The 19,758-nt window shown below is 46.5% G+C and overlaps 1 protein-coding gene across 3 annotated transcripts in view; it reads left to right on the top strand.

Annotated features, from left to right (window-relative positions):
* The window catches only part of ino80 (INO80 complex ATPase subunit), a 74,624-nt gene that overhangs the window by 31,706 nt on the left and 23,160 nt on the right, over window positions 1–19,758 (top strand). For all 3 annotated transcript variants that reach the window (XM_080790505.1, XM_080790507.1, XM_080790506.1), the window contains exons 27-28: window positions 2,524–2,749; window positions 16,765–16,892. In XM_080790505.1, the coding sequence (XP_080646631.1) occupies window positions 2,524–2,749; window positions 16,765–16,892 (354 nt within the window). The remainder of the gene's footprint in view (window positions 1–2,523; window positions 2,750–16,764; window positions 16,893–19,758) is intronic.

Here is a 19,758-nt window from a genome sequence, read left to right on the forward strand (position 1 = left end):
TTTTGTTTTTATACTAAGATTGCTCGGTAGAGCTTTGTCTTCTGGCTCAGCTCTCTTTTCATCACTACAGTTTGGTACAGCGACTGCAATACCGCTCCTGCTGCTCCGATTCTCCGGCTGATCTCCTTCTCCGTCCCCCCCTCACTCCTCACCCCTCAGACCCCAAGATACTTAACCCATTTAGACCTGAGGACGACAGTTTTCTGAAAAATCTCATGTTTCTATATCAGTGGTTCTCAAACTATTTAATGTCAAGGACCCCAAAAATTCTATGTAATTGGCCGCCAACCTGAAAATATGTTGTTCCAGTACCCTCGACTGCGAACCGGTCCAGTGAGAGCTGAAGGTGTTGGACCGATGGCACTGTCAGGAACACATCATCTGTAAAAAGCAGTGAAGCAGGTCGTAGCTCACCGAGCCGTATACCCTCTCTGCCAGTTATCATTTCTAGGCTTGCACTGCAACGGTTTATACAGTGTGTGACGTCAGACCAAAACAACACTAGACTGCCATTGTCGCCCCCTGGAGCACCCTTCGTCTGAGGTCCAGGGACGTCAATGGAAGTTAATGGCGTCGTCACTATGAGGCAGATTTTATGAAAATGAGGTGAGGTTTCACACCGGATCGGCATGGCTTCTATGATCTTTGCAGTCATGGAGATGTTGTCATAATTTATTATGTCATAGTGTAGACAATTGGCTCAAACATGGGCGGCCTGCGCTGCTCACCATTACCAGGCTTGCACTGCAACGGTTTATGTTGTGTGTGACGTCAGACCTCAGCTCCTCGGCTGCCTTCATAAAGTGTGGACTGTCGTTTTCACTTCATCTCAGTGCGAGGTGTAGACTTTTGTCTACCTATAGGGCTTAGACACAGACTGAGAAGTGGGACGGACGGAGAAGATGGAGAGATTAATATAAAGTAAAGGACAACCCGCAGAGAGGAACCAAAAACCCTCAGCCCCATCACAGTCCATATATAGCATCAGATTTGACGATGGAAGGAAGGAGTGAGTCCCAATATTATGTCCAGACTCATTTCTCCTGTTCCGAGTGCCCATATGCCTGTTCCTCCACCTTCCTCCCTCGACACCCGAAGAGGAGCCACACCGACGTCCTCTACTGCCAAGCGCTGAGGAACGAACAGACGCCCTCAGCCGCCTGTCAGCAAATCTACAGCCCTGTAGCCAGCCAGAGACAAGGAGACACGGATGGACCAGAATATGACGGTCGTCAACAGTTTATCAAGAATGTGGCTCAGGTGGGAGACGTGAAGACACGTCAGCCGAGTTACGCAGGAAAGAAAATATACACCTGCAAACAGTGTGACAAGAGTTTCAATACGTCCAGTCACCTGAAGTCACACCTTCGTATCCATACTACTGGAGAAAAACCATACCACTGCAAACAGTGTTTCACGAGATTCAGTCGCTTAGCCGATCTGCAGAAACACATGCGTATCCACACCGGAGAAAAACCTTACCACTGTAAACAGTGTGACAAGAGCTTCAATCGGTTAGATAATCTAATGATACACCTCCGTCTTCACAGTGGAGAAAAACCATACCAGTGTAAACATTGTGAGAAGAGTTTTGGTCGGTTAGATAGTCTTAAGACTCACCTATATCTCCACAGTGGAGAAAAACCTTTCGACTGTAAAAACTGTAAAAAGAGTTTCAGTCGCTTAGCCGATCTACAGAAACACCAGCGTATCCACACTGGAGAAAAAAAGCATACCACTGTAAACATTGTGAGAAGAGTTTTGGTCTGTTAGATAGTCTTAAGACTCACCTGCGTCTCCACAGTGGAGAAAAACCATACCACTGCAAACAGTGTGACAAGAGCTTCAATCAGTCGGGTCAACTGCAGTCACACCTGCGTATCCATACTTGAGAAAGAACATACCACCGTAAACCAAAGTTATAATAGTTTGAGGTGCGCCAGCCCCGCCTACGCTCAGCTTTGTGTGCATGTGTGTATGAACCTGTCTTGCTCTAGCTTTTTTGCTGTATTGTAATATTTTTCTTATCCGTTTGCTTATTATCCTTTCTGTCTATGCTGTTCAACCTGTGGGGTGGGGGGGTGGGGTCAGGGAAATTCCTTTTTAACGAAAAATCACACCCGTGTGAAGTGAGGGGCACTAATATTAAAGTCTAACTCATGTTGATATGGTGATGTAAATCAAACGGTACAAACATTAAACACCATTAACAATAAAGAGACAATATCTTAGAATATATATTCGTTCAAAGCAAATGTTTTTTCTTCTGGGGGGGGGTCCCTGGAACAACATATTTTCAGAAGGGGGTCGGCAGGCCAATTACATATAATGTTTGGGCTCCTTGACCTGAAATAGTTTGAGAACCACTGACACAGAAACAGGTTTTTCAGAATTCTGACATGATTTAGAAGACATTTGTAGAATCAGTTCTCAGTGGTAAATGGGTTAAATTGTCACCTCACTATCAAAATGGATCCATTGTTTGCCAAACAGTGCTTCAAATCGCCCTGCGTGCTTTCCTAGGTGACGACGACGCCCCTGGAGCGTTACTGTGACGACCGGAGCGCCGCGTACGAGTGGCGGGTGGTCCGCGCAGGAGGGGGCGTGGCCCCCAAGAACTGCTTCCTGTACGGCTCCCTGGAGCTGGCTTCCGATTGGCTGTCGAGGGCCGGAGCGTTCCACGCGGCCCGTCCCGGGGGGGTGACGGCCATCCGCCCCCAACACGGCTGGTCCTACATCAGGATACCCGGTAATGACGCACGCACACACGCATACACGCATACACGCATGGCACTCAACCAAGTAACGGCTGCTCTGCCATATATGGCAGCAGAGACTGCCAATATTTGAAGCAGTCTTTCTGCCTTTGGACATCCCAAGTTGTGGAAACCCTCCAACAACCAACCAGTCCGTGGGTAGGTCATGTTCACCAGATCACCAGAGAAATATACCGGTTTTTTTATGTTGCCACTTCTGTACACTCTCTACACAGGTTCATCCCGATGTTCTGGGCATCTTTGTAATGTTAGTGTTGTGTAAAAAGCAGGTAAAAGAGTAGGCCTAACGTTTGAGGCAGACTAACATCAGTCACTCTACAGTTAACTGTAGTAGAAGAGGTGCGGGTTTACCCCGCAGCTATGTCGGCTCCGCCTACAGGAAATACGTAAGCTACCTGCGGCCATGAGACCCGTTTCTGAATTCGTCTATAGTTGTTCTGATGGGCCTGGAAGTCCAACAAACGCTATTCCGACAGTGTGCGGACATTCTGTGCCGCTGAATGGATGCCTCTCTTCCCGGTAGCTGTACGCGGGAGACGGGGCCGTCGGGTAGCGAGTAGTGCCTTCTTGTATGCAAGCTACGTAGTCCACAGAAGTTGCAAATGCATCCACTGCACCTACTACTATACTGTACATTGACAATGTAATCAGTTTTGGACATATGAGGTTTCCACCCAACAGAGACGATATTATCCCACACATGAAACTCATTACTGTATGTGTGCAACGCTGTGTTTATGTGCAAAATGGAACGTCAACCGTGAGAGAGAGAGAGAGAGAGTGTGTGTGTGTGTGTGTGCGTGTGTGTGTGTGAACAGTCTTGTGAAGTTGTATGGTGGGGGGCTGTGGGGGGGCAGACAAAGCAAGGAAGTTTAGCTGAAGTTTATTGTTCCAGCACTCTGTTAGCGTTAGCGTGTTAGGTAATGCTAGCGTGTGTGTGTGTGTGTGTGTGTGTGTGTGTGTGTGTTGCATCCATTCACAAGGTGTCTCTCACCTCACATTAGTACACTCTCCCACGCTCACCTCTATGTTGCTCTCTCTCTCTCACACACACACACACACACACACACACACACACACACAGACTGACTCAGCCGCGGTCAGACTTTCATTGTGAGAGGCCTAATCCAATCTACAAGCTCACAACGCGTCGCCTCCGCGGCACGCTGTGAGCTTGTAGATCGGCCAATTTCGGCGCACACAAATGAAGCACTACGGTCAGTGCTGACAAGCGCCCATGTCTCTCTCTCTCTCTCTCCCTCTCTCCCTCTCTCCCTCTCTCTCTCTCTCTCCCTCTCTCTCTCTCTCCCTCTCTCCCTCTCTCCCTCTCTCTCTCCCTCTCTCTCTCTCTCTCCCTCTCCCTCTCCCTCTCCCTCTCCCTCTCCCTCTCCCTCTCTCTCTCTCTCTCTCTCTCGCGCGCGCCTCTCTCCCACGTTAGGTTCTCAGCGCTGAGCAGGAAGGAAGTGACCCAACACAGTGTGCCACGGTCTCCGCAGCAGCACAACACATTGTTAACGGCCACATCAAGGCCCAGATAATGGACAGTAGATAGAATAATAATATAATAGACAGTGGACTGGTTCCCAGAGACACCCCCACCCTCCAAAGACCCCCCCCCCGCCACACCGCCACACGCTCAGGCCACCAGAACAAATGTCTGAAGCGAAGGAACGTCTGTTTGTTTTCGAGCGCCGTGGCGTGAGTAACTCCGCGGGCCGCGGTGATATCGGGGTCGGCCATCTTATCGGGGGGAGGAACAACAATAAGTTTAATTCCATTGGAACACCCTCAGAGTCACAGAACTGTTCTGGTCATTCGGGGCTATAGCTGTGCTTTTCTGGTGACATTATTTATCGTCCACTCATTTTGTATGTGTGTCTGTGCCAAGATGTCCACCACGAGCCAGCATGGCATGCAGTGATGACCTCTGACCTCTGCTCCCTATCTGGCCTCCGTCACTTGAGACAGACCGAGAGCTTCCAACTCTCTTTGATGTTCTCTATGGATGCTTATGAGCAGCGTGGTTCTGCATGTTATTTGTAGAACATTCCTAAGTCAGACGGAAATACCGTGTGTGTGTGTGTGTGTGTGTGTGTGTGTGTGTGTGTGTGTGTGGCCTCTGCGCCGTGCGCCATAATTAGAAGCGAGCGAGCCACAAAATGATGTGTGTGTTCGTGAGATGTGAAGAACAAACATTGATGTGTTGTATTTACTAGCCCTTACCCGTTGTGAGATATTTGCCCCCCTCTTGTGGCCGTGGGGGGGTACTGCGCCCGGTGTGGTTTTAATTCACTGATAAATCTTGCATCCTTTGGTATTCTTCTCCTGATAAACTACACGGTTTGCACACATCTCACCATGCACAACGGCGACAGGTAGCCTGTCCACACATGGACCGCTACTTTGCATTCATATTCATGTGATATAGACAGTACAATACCCATTTTTGCATTTTTTAATCCACTAATAAATTCATTATAAATCATTAATGTGTCAAATCTGAAAAAGGGCTCCATTAAGACCTCCATGTAATTATGGTCCATGCCTGTGTGTGAAAAGTGGGAGTGATTGGGCCAGGCAATGTTGAGATAAAGCGCTGTCAGGGACATTCAGACAGACAGACAGACAGACATTCGCTGAATTTTAGTATGATATTTTCATGTGTGCAAGTGTGTCGCCTGCGGTGCACGTTTGATTCGGACGGATGCGTATGTCTGTCTGCTGGGTGTGTGTGTGTGTGTGTGTGCAGTATGTGCGCGCATACACATTTATATTATGGCTGCGAGAGAGGGAGAGGAGAGGAGAGGAGAGGAGAGGAGAGGAGAGGAGAGGAGAGGAGAGGAGAGGAGAGGAGAGGAGAGGAGAGGGAGAAATGGAGAGAGAAGAGGACAGGCTGTCCAGTAGGGGGTGACATTCTCCATGTAGTGCTAGTGTTCTACTGTTCTCTGTGAACCATGTAATCTATCTTAATGAGAGGCTGTGTTGTTAGCCACTTGAACCTTACCATCTCTTCTCTGGGCATCGTGTCACATCGGGGCGAACATTTCACGAACATTTCAGCCAAGGTATTTGGTGTCAACAATGGCACACACACACACACACACACACACACACACACACACCATTCCATTTGTACACTCTCAGAGTTATGGGGGTCCGGGGCCTTTAATAACCTACTAAACTCGGGGTCCTTGAAATAAAAAAAAGCTTGAGAACCACTTCTTTAGAGACAGCAACTCATCACACATTGAGAACCACTTCTGTAGAGACAGCAACTCATCACACATTGAGAACCACTTCTGTAGAGACAGCAAGTCATCACACATTGAGAACCACTTCTGTAGAGACAGCAACTCATCACACATTGAGAACCACTTCGTCAGAGTACGCGTTCCTCCATCTGTCTGTGTCCCTTTCATGCCCATATATGGATATTTCTGTATCTGTCTCTGTCCCTTTATTCCTATATTTGGAGTTCTGTGTCAGGCATGCCCAAGTGTTGTGATGTCAGAACAGGCCAGCTCCATATATGGAGATATAGGGGTGATCACTCATGGGTCCAGAGACTGGGCAGAGGCTTTTGTGCTGGTTCTGGACAACCGGCTATCCGATGGACTCGACACTGGACACTGCACTCCCTGTGGTGGTGTGGAACGCGTGTGTCTAATTTGACGTCGGTGGGGCAAACAATTTTCGAGTTACGTGGATTACAGACGTACACACGTACTGTACACACATTCATAGATAGATATCGGCCCGTTAATATCGGGGGGGGGGGGGGCGATATCATTGGACATCTCTAGTCACATTGTCACATTGAGCCGTTCATCATCATCGTCCATCGCCGACACGGGTCATTACATCAGACGTCCGTGTGCCAGCATCTGGTCTCCCGACCGGAGAGGAAATTAAGTTTTAGCGGGGGAGGGGCGGCGTGGCGCGGGGGTTAATATGTCCTCCTGGCCGATGCTGAACAAGTGTTGTCCATTGACGTATTGATCGGCGGGGTCTACAGTGAGATCCGATCGCTCATTGGATCTCGCCGTCCATCTGTCTCTCTATCTCACATAACCATCTATCCATCTTTCATCGTCTGGGATCGGTTTCTTTTGTACGGGGCTCTCTTCTCTGCTACACTCTCGCCTCCTTTCTCCTCTTCATCACCCTCTCTCTCTCCTGTCTATATGTGTGCTGCTCTATGTGGACCCTGGGGATGCAGTTGAACTATATGTTTGCGTTTATTAGATGTAACATTATGATATGTTATATTGATGTTTCTTTCATGGTAATGAAGAAATAAATTAAATCAAGGAAGGGCAGGCTATAGACTATAAGACTGGATATAGGACAGAATGTAGGACTGAAGACATGATGCAGGAAAATGTACAGTATAGGAAGACAGGATACAGCGGGCAGCAGTGAACCTTCCGGTTCCCAGTTAGATCCCCCAGAGTTAGTGAGTTAGAGTCAATGTGTCCTTGAGCAAGACCCTGAGCCACATTAATTGCACCCGATGAGCAGGTTGGTGCCGTGTATGGTTTCCTCCGCCATTGGTGTATGAATGTGTGTGAATGGGTGAATGTATCGCACAATCTACGTGAAGCGACATGGATGAAGGCGCTATATAAAATGCACCGTTTACAATTTATAGGACGGATAGGGGAAGGGAATCAACATCACGTGTGTTTGGAGATGCAAACGGCGCTGTTTTGTGGTTAGGGAGCGTGAAAAACATTAATTTTAACTTCTCATCTTCAATTTACATATTGCAGGTACACTACGATGCTTTAACCATAGCTTTGCAATACGACAAACAAACGCTGTGTTAATGAGATGATGATCACATGGCCAGGGTACAAACGGGGTACAAACCGAGCCAGTCAGGGTACAGTCAAGGTATATACAAACGGGTCCAAGGCAGAGGGCCACACAGACAGGACCATGCAGGGCTCCAGGCATCAGGGGCAGTCGGTCAGGGATCATTATCTGGCAGCAGGGCCTCTTAATTGGGTCAGGACCGTGTGAGACCCCCTGCTCTGGACCCTGCAGCCAGGCCAGGGATCACATTACACTGTGGGGAGGGGGGGGGGGGGGGGGGGGGGGGGAGAGAGAGAGAGAGAGAGAGAGAGAGAGAGAGGCAGGGGGGGGGGTGTAAATATGGAGGGAAGGAGCAGCAGGCCGGCTGGTCAGTCATTTGATTTGTATAGCACTATTCCAAAACATGTGTTTTAGGCCTGTCAAAATTATTACATAATCACCTAATCACAATTATCGTTGCATAAATTGCCATAATTGTTTCCATATTGAAACATTTTCATTTTAACACAACAACTTGTCGTGCTCCGATGGGTTGTGAGCTTCTAGAGATGGTCCGTTTCCACTATCAAAGCTGCACTATGTAACTGTCCTCTTCTTGAACCCGCTTTGTGATGACATTTTCAAAGGTCATGTCTGTCGTCTCACCAGTGACCTCTAGACACAGGACAGGACACAGGACAGTAGACCAGTGACCTGGAGACACAGGACAGGACACAGGACAGTAGACCAGTGACCTCTAGACACAGGACAGGACACAGGACATTAGACCAGTGACCTGGAGACACAGGACAGGACACAGGACAGTAGACCAGTGACCTGGAGACACAGGACAGGACACAGGACAGTAGACCAGTGACCTGGAGACACAGGACAGGACACAGGACAGTAGACCAGTGACCTGGAGACACAGGACAGGACACAGGACAGTAGACCAGTGACCTGGAGACACAGGACAGTAGACCAGTGACCTGGAGACACAGGACAGTAGACCAGTGACCTGGAGACACAGGACAGTAGACCAGTGACCTGGAGACACAGGACAGTAGACCAGTGACCTCTAGACACAGGACAGTAGACCAGTGACCTGGAGACACAGGACAGTAGACCAGTGACCTCTAGACACAGGACAGTAGACCAGTGACCTCTAGACACAGGACAGTAGACCAGTGACCTGGAGACACAGGACAGGACACAGGACAGTAGACCAGTGACCTGTAGACACAGGACAGGACACAGGACAGTAGACCAGTGACCTGGAGACACAGGACAGGACACAGGACAGTAGACCAGTGACCTGGAGACACAGGACAGGACACAGGACAGTAGACCAGTGACCTGTAGACACAGGACAGGACACAGGACAGTAGACCAGTGACCTGGAGACACAGGACAGGACACAGGACAGTAGACCAGTGACCTGTAGACACAGGACAGGACACAGGACAGTAGACCAGTGACCTGTAGACACAGGACAGGACACAGGACAGTAGACCAGTGACCTGGAGACACAGGACAGTAGACCAGTGACCTGGAGACACAGGACAGTAGACCAGTGACCTGGAGACACAGGACAGGACACAGGACAGTAGACCAGTGACCTGTAGACACAAGACCTGACACAAATCTTGGCTGATGGTCAACATTCAATTCATCCCCTGAGCAAGCAGGCAGGCCCTATTGACTATTAGGTAAAACATTTCAGCACAGAAACCGGGCTTAAAGAGGAAAGTTACATAGTGCGGCTTTAAGTGTAAAAAGTTAAAACACGGTACAACAAAAAGCCCCGTCTGTAAACAGTAAATAGAACAACGCAGCACTACAATAAAATCAATAAAACAATCACGTTATTAAATGTGACAATGCCAGTGGTGCGGGAATAAAGCAATAAAAATAGCAAGAGTAATAAAACAAAACGGTAATAAACATAACAATAATGTAAGGGCGTGTCAGGGTTCTTTGTGTGTGCACGTGTGTGATCTCATAGCTGCATCATTCATCTGCTGGATGAGTGGAACTGAGGCTATTGCTATACAGTATATGTGTGTAGAAAAGCTACAATCCATAAAATGCTATATTAACCTATTTGTATAGTATGTTATTTATGTATGTTACTTCAATATAACTACCGGTACTACGTCTTCTACAGTGATTGGAGGTGGTCCGTCTACTCTTCATTTGAGACATTTAGACCACCTACCAACTGTTGACGATGCCAATAAAGTTATTTGAATCCGAGATTCATCCAGATTGGACACTACCATCAGATTGAACCACCGTCTCAGATCGGTTCTCTCTGGTGAGAGAGAGAGAGAGAGAGAGAGACAACGGATGTAAAAGTTACGGATTCACCGTTGAATTGGACCTACTGCGTGATTTATGCATTGGCGTACGCCGGGGGGAGGAGCGCAGGGCGATCAACAAGGCAAGCCCACAGCGCCTCGCAGCTGTGACGAGTTGTGTGCCTTTTAGATCGGCTATGTTCGAAGTTGAAACTGGACTTAAAGCAGGCAGCAACGATCCCGGGTTCTGTATGAAGTAATTCAAACGCTGCAGTTCTCTGATGGCCCCAGAAGTTGATACTATTGCTTTCAGTCGCTACTAGTGTAAAGTCTTCTTTCAATTATCATGATGTGCGTTCTTGTAAATTATGTTTATTTTTGTATTTTTATGATAAAGTAGGCTACACATCTGGGGCTTCTACTGGTTCTACTGAGTGACGCCCCGGGCCTCGCCAGTTCCAGCCAATAGTGTTTGTTTCCGGGGTTGCTTTGTTTTGCATTGTTCCAAGGTGCTGTATTTGGATTGGCTGAAATGGTGGATTCAAAGCGGGTCTAGCAACCAATGGGAGACGTCGTGGCTTCCTTCGTCCATATTCTTTTTTACATTCTAGGCCATATAGAGCATTGGTTCCCAAAGTATGGGGGTCCACAGCAAAAGTAGTTGATACAGCATCGCAATCATTTTAACCACTTCATCAATTCATACGTTGGCTATTCAGAAATGGCAGATCTACAAGCTTGTACGTCTGCTATTTCTTAAAACAAATCTTCTCTTCTGCGGGATCTCTGGCACAAGACCTCTTCAGATGGTGGGTCCGTGGCCAAATTCAGATCAATTTGGGACGTCCTTGGACCTCGACCCGAAAAAGTTTGAAAACTGACCGCTCTGTGGCTTAAAGATCAGTTACCGGGGCTGTGCCTCTAATCCTGTAATCCTGTAACATTTCATATTTGGCTCGCTGGGACCAATTTGCTGACTTTTTACGATGTTCTGTAATGAGCTGTGCTGTCGCACGCACGCACGCACGCATGCACGCACACACACATACACGCACATACATATGCAGCTTATTATATAAGCCATAAGTGTTGAGTTGGACTGGGGGAGGACCACCCAGCCCTCCCAACACTCATTCATCCTCCGCTTGGCGTTGCTTTATTTAGGGCATGATCGGAACACTTGGAAACAACACTGTTTCTATATGGAGCACGTATATGAATGAACCTCACCACCCCTCTGTCTGTGTCTGTGCCTCTCTCTCTCTCTCTCTCTCTCTCTGTCTATGTGCCTCTCTCTCTCTTTCTTTGTAGTTTATGCTCTATCACACGATTCCGTTGCTTCCCGAAAACAATTGATTCCCAAGATAACAACTCACTGCATCATGACACGTTGTTTCTATTAATGTGCTTCTTTTCAGCAAAACAAAGTAGTTGGCTCACTGACAGGACCGTGAAACATGAACGTGGCCCCCTGGAGAAATGATTGATTTCTGACGTCAGACTTATTAATCGTGCAATGATGTTAAGCCAACCACGATGAATTATTCATGCGAGTTCAGTAACTTATTGACTTTGGAGAAAATGTAAACATAGTCAAGTCTTAAAAAACAAAAGCCATGCATGGAACAATGTTCACTTAGCGAGTTCTCAGTTAAATCAGGAAAAACTGCAGATGTCCAACAAAAAAAAACGATCGCCCCTCAGCCAACCAAGGCCACTGGCCATGACAACATCCCCAGATTCTCTCTATTGCTCCCATGGTAGCCCACATTACAAATGTATCTATCACTGTCACGTCCCACAAGAATTCAAACAGCCGAGAGTAATCCCTCTGTATGAAAAAGGAAACAGGTTAGAACCGTCCAACTACCGCCCTGTTCCCATCCTTTCTTCCATAAATGTATTTTTTTTGTCATCAACGTTTTTTAATGTCTTCCATAAATGTTATAGAGAGATGAATTCACAAACAGATCAGTAGTTGTCTCACAGAACGAAAACCGCTGTTTCAATTCCAATCTGGCTTCAGAACATCAGAGTCGACGACCTAATAATCGCAACTTCAAGCAAAGAAGAGATCACCTATTTCGGCTGTATTCGTGGTGGAAAAATGGCTTGCGTGAGCTATTGTCACCACAAGAGACCTCTGAGCGATGAAGTATAACATGCGGCTTGGTAACAGAGACTGCGAAAACGTCCTTCAGTGGGGAATAAGATCACTTCCTGGTAACAAAGCATGTCTGAAACGGTTTAAAACAAAAACCCTCTTGAATGCACTTCTGTTGGGGATTGGAGGCCTTGCGGTGCCTCCCACAGGGTTGAACCACGGAACGCTAACCACTGGCATGGTGGAGGCTGTTTTATTGTATGCTAAGTATGACTTATTACTCAATGTTTGTAAACAGGGGAGGAGAAAATAGTCCAATGAGTTTAGTGGGAGAGAGAGAGAGGTTTCTATAGCACAGGCTTGGCTCCTTGACTATTTCAATATCGACCAAATTCATGTGGTCCCCCCGAAGGAAAAAAAAACAAAACCCAACAACAACCCATCTTTAAATATGACTTTAGGAAGGCGTCTGGAGGTTTTGCTTATAATGTGTTCCCCGGCTTTAGAATGACAGGGTTTGAACAATATTCAGCCTTATAGAAAAGTAATTTTTTTGCAGCTTTGCCAGGGAGCCGGTGGGTTTGCGTTTTGGGTGGGTGGCGGGCGGGGTGGCTCCAGTGAGTGACGCTGGTGGGAGCGCCGCGCGGGGGCCCCTGGTTAGCCTGGCACCGCGGTTACGAGGGGCCCCGACTGCTCCAAACCACAACATCACCACCGAATAATACCGACTTACTGGATCTGTGACCACAGCGCTATACGGACCCACTCCTCTCTCTGTGTGTCTCTCAGCGGCACTCTCTCTTTTAATCTGTCTCGTTCTCCTCCTCTGTCTCCCCTGTCTTTTCTCTACCCAGATCAAATTCTTCTCTTCTCTTCTCTTCTCTTCTCTTCTCTTCTCTTCTCTTCTCTTCTCTTCTCTTCTCTTCTCTTCTCTTCTCTTCTCTTCTCTTCTCTTCTCTTCTCCTCTCCTCTCCTCTCATGTGTGTGTATGGAGACAGTATCTGTTCAGGATTTCAGTTTGAATGTAAGGATGATAAAATAAACAGTTGAGTGCTGTGCTGCAACACAATCTTAATTACATAATAGGTACACATAGTATAGTTACACAGCAGTACATATTCAAACAATGTACGGTAAATCACAAACTGTTCTCATGTGTTAGTATTCATGACGGACATGCTTCCATGCTCATGCATGTACCAACATGGAAGCACCGCAACTTAACATTTAATTGCAAGATTGTACCAGATTGTCCTCATTGAAATTATACAGGATACCAGTATCCAGTATATATGGAGTGTGTCTGTACAGGGTTTGATGAGGTCAGACTCAGATCAACATAATGGAATGTCAGAACAGGTCAGCTCCATATATGGAGATTTAAGGGTTTGAGGTCAGATGTAGAGTTGCAGGCTGGCTCCAAATATGCAGGTCTTCTCCATGTATGGCTATCCATGGTTTGATGAGGTCAGTGTTGTTGTCTTCGTATGGAGACGGCCATATATGGAGCGTGACGTGTCACGAGGTGTGAGGGTCTGACGGCCATATATGGTGGCGTGACGGATGGAACGACGGATGGAAAGACGGACTGACCTACAGTCGCAATAATCTTGCAATTGAATTTTGAGTGTATAATATATATGTACTGCTATGTAACTAGGCCATTAGTATACGTTGTACATTTGCTAACAAGAACAGCTTCTGTGCTGCATGTGTGCGGCATGGGTCTGTGTGTGTGTGTGTGTGTGTGTGTGTGTGTGTGTGTGTGTGTGTGTTTGACAAGCTGACACCACTCGGCAGTGACCCCAGAGGTGAGCAGGCTTTGGTCCGTCCCCAGAGTGGGTCCCCGCAGTCACTTCATCTGTTGTATTAGTTCCTCTTTAACACCTCGGCAGGACGTGACCCTTGCGGGGTGTCGCACACACCGGGGTCAGAGCTCAAGGTTCAGCCCGGGTACACATTAGCATGTGCGCTAGTATTGCGGCTAACAGCAGTCGATGGGATGTCCTTGTGTACACGCGTTAATGTCTCCTGTGTTCATTTAACTCTGTGTGTATAAATGGAACCAAATGGACCCTTACAGGTCCATTTATACACACTCAGGGTTGTGCAGAGACCGAAAATATAAGACTTCATAAAATTGGATTGTTTTCATTGCTTTACTATTTTGTTTTTATAGAGCACCGATGTCTGACGTCAATATCGGTAGAGGGCGCACAACCACAGGTTCATGTACTTTTTTATTTGCATTGTAATCCCCATAGGGGATTTTAGACCACCTCATATAAGAACTGTGTTTGAAAAATAAATAAATGTCATCGCGGCCGCTTCACTCATATGGATATGAAGAATCAACTGACTGAGAAACAGACTGTATCATATATGAGTGACTGACTGTCGTAAACGATACGGAGACACCTCCCTGACAATAACGCAGAGACAGCTTGTTTATTTTTTAACGCTTATATGAGACGATTTTGAGGACCCCATGTTACAGAAATTACTTCTGTGAACCAGGGGAATCGAGGGGATGATGTTTTTTAGTCCAAGTTTCAACAACTGTTGCTTGTGTGTGTGGGTTTTCTTTGGGCCCAAGTCATAGTTGCCATAAAAACTATGGTCCCTGTTTTGCCTACCTTACTTACGCCTAAAACGTAAGGGGGTAAGTAAGCTCCTTACGCCTAAACCTTTAGCGTCGTTTTTAACTTTCGACAAAAATGACTTATATAGCTCACAACGTGTCTATGTAGATCAGCTATAGGCTCTTCAATATGAACTGATAGTTGAACCATCTTCATAATAAAGCAACTCAACAGTCGTCCCTTTGCTCTGCAATGACCTCACGGCCTCTTTTGTGTCGCGTGACATATGTCGCGCTTACGAGGCGCTGTCTACGATGACGTGCCTCTCAGGACACAGAAACCATGCAGAATAATGGGGGTCTGCTATACGGCAGAAGGGTTTCAGTGAACAAGTGTCGAAGCTGAGCGCGGGGCATAGAAAAGCCCACCCCCCCAATTCCCCCAAAGGGAGTCTCGTGTGCCCCCCAGCCCCCCTGACCCCTTGACCCCGGACACATCCCCCGCGCTCAGGGGTCATGGACCCCCGCAGTCAACAACCACGGGCCTGTCAGCGGGTCGATGGCTAGCCCCTGCCCTCTCCCTCTCTCTCTCTCCCTCTCTCTCTCTCTCTCTCTCTCTCTCTGGGCCCATTGTCCCGGCTGAGGTTAACTCCTCGTGGCCCGGCGGAGTCACAGGGTCAGATCGCTAAGCGGGCTGGGGGTCTTGTTTGATTGGTGATTACTGTATGGTCAGGCTGGAGGTCACCCGATGGGGCGTCCGAGACCAACTGTTCACCGGGGTTGGTTCTCCACCGCGCCGCCCGCTGTGACACCAAGTGTAAATTACACTTTATCGTCTCTGTCAGGGCAGAAACCTCGTATCTCCGTTTTCTACTGTACGTTGTTTTTTTTTAAACATACTGCAGCGTCACAGTAAAGTGTTAAAAGTAGCGGATACAAAAGCTTGTAGATCTGGTCATTTTGTTATGTTTGAATTTGGACATATGAGGTTTCGTCGATGCAGTCTCTCTCTCTCTCTCTCTCTCTGTATTACTGTGGCCAGCGAGAGCATGTGTTTTTATCGTCACTGTCGGGCCAGAAATAAAACCTTGTATCTTCATATTTCATCTTTTTATAGATCTATAAATTAAGCTATTTTAACATAGCAACATGCTCTTTCTCTGTCTCTCAGTAGTGTGAGGACTATACTATGTAGTCTAGTGGTTCTCAAACTTTTTTAGTAACCCAAACGAGAGATTAGACGTTTGCCTGGCACCCAAACTAGTGAACATAGCAGATCTACAACGCATCACTTTGCACCACGTTGTGTAAAGGAGAATTTCAGACTAGAAGGCTTTCTTACCTTTTCTTAAATAGTATCCCAAGCGGCACACTTTAATACTTCTTAATAAGCAAATTAGCACTAAAACCCAACCCCCATTGACGGCTTATGGTAGGGGAATTAGCCAATAATGTGTTTTTGCACAAAATAACACCTGGACCCCTTTGGTGGGGACATAACAACTACAAATAAAGGCAAGAAAGCCTTCTAGTCTGAAATTCTCCTTTAAACATTTAATTTGCTACATAATTCATGGAATTTCTTAGATTCTTTCTTTGATTTCACCATGATATATATTTATTTAAGAAAACCATTGCACTTGTTTTGAATTCATGAAAATGTAACCTTTTTGGGGGGGGGGGGGGATGTCTTTGCAAAATGTTTTTAAATAATAATAATAATAATTAATAACAAAAGAAAAAAGAAATGTAGGCCCCCGAACAAAATGTGTCCGGGACCCACAAATGGGTGTTAAGCCCAAACCACACCAAAGGGTCGGGACTTGATCCTTGGTCTGCCCGGGGGTCTCCTCTCCTCCCATTGCGCCGTGCAGCGAGGACCTCCGTAGGGAGACGCTGGGGAGGCGTCCTTACTAGACGCCCCCCAACCATCTAAGCTGGCTCCTTTCTAAGTGAAGAACATGTGTTGGAACATCTTAACATGTTTAGCTCAACATATAGGGGGAGGGGTTAGGTTCAGACCATGGAGCTTTTATTGCATGCTTCTCATTTCTCTCTCAGATAAGGACTCTGATCACATACAGTAGGAAGCTGCAGCACACTCTGGACTCCTTTGTGTTCCTTTAGTATTTTAATAAAGACGTCTCTCTCTCTCTCTCTCTCCCTCTCCCTCTCTCTCTGTCTCTCTGCGTGTCTCTCTCTCAGATAAGGAGAGCCTGATCACAGACAGCGGGAAGCTGCACACCCTGGACGTGTTGCTGTGCAGACTGAAGGTTCAGGGTCACCGTGTCCTCATCTACTCCCAGATGACCCGCATGATCGACCTGCTGGAGGTACTGTACCCCGTACGCACACACACACACCTCCTTTTTTCTGTTTGTCAGTCAACCAGTCTGTCCTGGTCGGGAGGCGTCCCGACCTCCTGTCCCTCGTTAACTGCTCTCATTAGCGGTGCTAATTAACAGGTCAGGGCCCTAATTAGCTGGCAGGCCTCATCTGCAGCGAGGGAGACAGATGGGAGAGCGCTGGCAAGAAGTAAGAGGAGGAGGAGGAGGTGGGGGTTCATGAGGGCATGACGGGGAGAGGGGCCTCTCAGCTAGACGGGAGAGAAATGCAACACATCACTGCTGTCGGGCAGGAACCTCTTCTCTTATCTCCATAGTGTGTGTTTTCTGTAAATCAACACCCTACTTGATCATAATACAGAGTCGCACTAAAGCACCAAACGTAGTATAGATACAAAAGCTCGGAACGTGGTGCGAAGCGACGTGTTTTGAAGCTTGTAGATCTGCTACTTTTGATGCTTTTGATTTGAATCCTAAACCGTAACAGTTTGGGACATATGAGGTTTTCACCCGACAGAGATGGATGGATAGATAGATGCGCTGGTGTGACACTCGGCTGCTTTGTAAACTTTCTTGAGGTGTGAACGTAAGGTTGTTTTTATTCGGTGCATGCGTGCTCCTGATAAAAAAAATGAAAATGTGAGTACTTTGTCCTCCATTGATTTGACATTTTGGATGTGCTCTCTTTTTGGGATTTATTTCAATTGCTACTTTTGATATGGCTAAAACTAATGTTTATACGGTGTTCTGGTTTGCTGGTGTTGAGCTGACTTAGCCTCTCAACAGGAAGTGTTGCCACTCTTGAACGGCTCCCACTGAACAACAATGAACCGGTGGCGGCCTGTTCTGTCACCGTAGCCGTAGCGTCACGCGGAAATGTAGCTTATTCACCAGGAACTGGTGACATCACGTCATTGGAGCTTTGGCGTGAGAGGTCACCAGTAACAGTGGTGGAAGGTTATTACTCAATTACTGTACCTATTTCGGCTCCACTCTTATTTCAGAGGCAAACATTGTACTTTTTACCACTACAACAATTTACTCATTTGGTTTAGATGATTAATACAAAGCATACATTAAGTGATAATAATGTGTTATAATATAAGTCAAATCTCAGTACTTCTTCCACAACTAATCTTTAGTTATTTTTTGTTTTCCGCCTCCAGTGCAGAGTCTAGTCTAGTGAGGGCAGACGGGGCCCAGCCCAGGTGCTTAAGGACCGTCTTCCTGTGTGTCTGGACAGGCTATGGGAACAGTGGGAACGTCTCATGTAGGAAATGCACAGCGCTGGGAATGCTTTTAGATGACTGAGCTGATAACGCCCAGCTTAGCCATGATTCTACGCTAATGGCTAATAATGCCACCGTCGCACCCAGCAGACACAGACACACCTTTTACGGTTCTTATACTTTGTTCCACTTCGGCGGGGTTTTCGATTGAGTTTGTCACTCACCGAAACACAATGAAGACAACGGTCTAAACAAATGAACCGACGGTTACGTATTTCTAATCTTAGATGATATGCGTTTTTTTTTTTCTTTCTTTCAGCTTTCACTAAGATGAATGGACTTAAAAGAAACCTATGCATACAGTATTTGGAACAATGCTCAAGGACCTGCCCCACCTCAACTACAACTATACTATACATAATATCTACTGTATAACGCCCAGGATTTGAACCCAGGTCTCGCGGCCGCACAGGAAGAGACGCTAAAGCCAAACATCTTATCCATCAGCCTAAATAAAATAAAATCAAGCTTTATTTATAATTGCAAATGTCCTAACGACCAAGGTTGAACCAAAGTGCTGCACAGAGCATATTAAAATACAAACGGACAAGAAAGAAAACCCGAGAAAAAGAAATAAGCAAATTAGAAACGGAAACAAATCAAATTAAACAACATATATGTTGTACATATATTTATGCTGCATATCAAACACGGTCAAACAGCACTAATAGCTAGCGAGAAGAAATGTGTCCTTTTAGTTAGGATTTAAAAACCTCCAATGACTGAGCATAGCGTGGAGTGGCAGGGTGTTCCAGAGTCTGAGGCCGGACACCGCGAAGGCTCGGTCACCTCTGGTCTTGTATTGAGTGTTAGTATTTGCCATGAGGTAACAACTAAGATGGGAAAGAAATCAAAAATACTTTCTCCATTGACTAGAAATGTATACTTTAAAGTACTGTATGCTTCACATGGAATGACATTGTACAGTGGCTCAGGAGCAGCCTGTAAACGAACACGAACTAAGACTATTCTGACGGTAGAACATCACCAAACACAAACAAAAGTGTCAACTTCCTGTTGATATTGCTACTTTCATTAGGAAGAAAATGCGCACTGCATCTGCAGATCTGGATCCGGATCTTCAAATAGTAAAATCAACAGGAATTTACTGTGTTCTATTGTCAGAATCAGCTTTATTTGCAATCGTTTTTACAGGCTATAACTTCCTGTACAATGTAAGTCAATGAGGAGCATACGAATATTTTTGTGGTCTTGCCCTTTAAGCTTTTTGGTCTTCAAGGAGAGGCTCTGAGCCACGCTGCTATTCTCCCATGGACCACCACCACTGTGATGACGCCACAGACCACTAGTGGACTGTGGACCATTGGTGATAACCAGTGGGTTTAGTTTACACTGGGCTGCCACTTTTCTCCTGTCTCTTGTCGGGTGGAAACATCGTCATACTGTATGTCTGTCCAAAAATAGTTTCTTTTCAGGAAGAATAGCTACTAAAACACTTGAGCTTGTAGATCTGTTACTTTTGATACTTTAGTGTGACGCTAGTAGGGCGTTAAAATGTGGTGATAAGAGGTTTCTCCCGACAGCAACGATACGTTCTTAGAGAA

This window comes from Protomyctophum bolini (assembly GCF_963924005.1).
Source record: "Protomyctophum bolini genome assembly, chromosome: 19".
NCBI lineage: Eukaryota > Metazoa > Chordata > Actinopteri > Myctophiformes > Myctophidae > Protomyctophum > Protomyctophum bolini.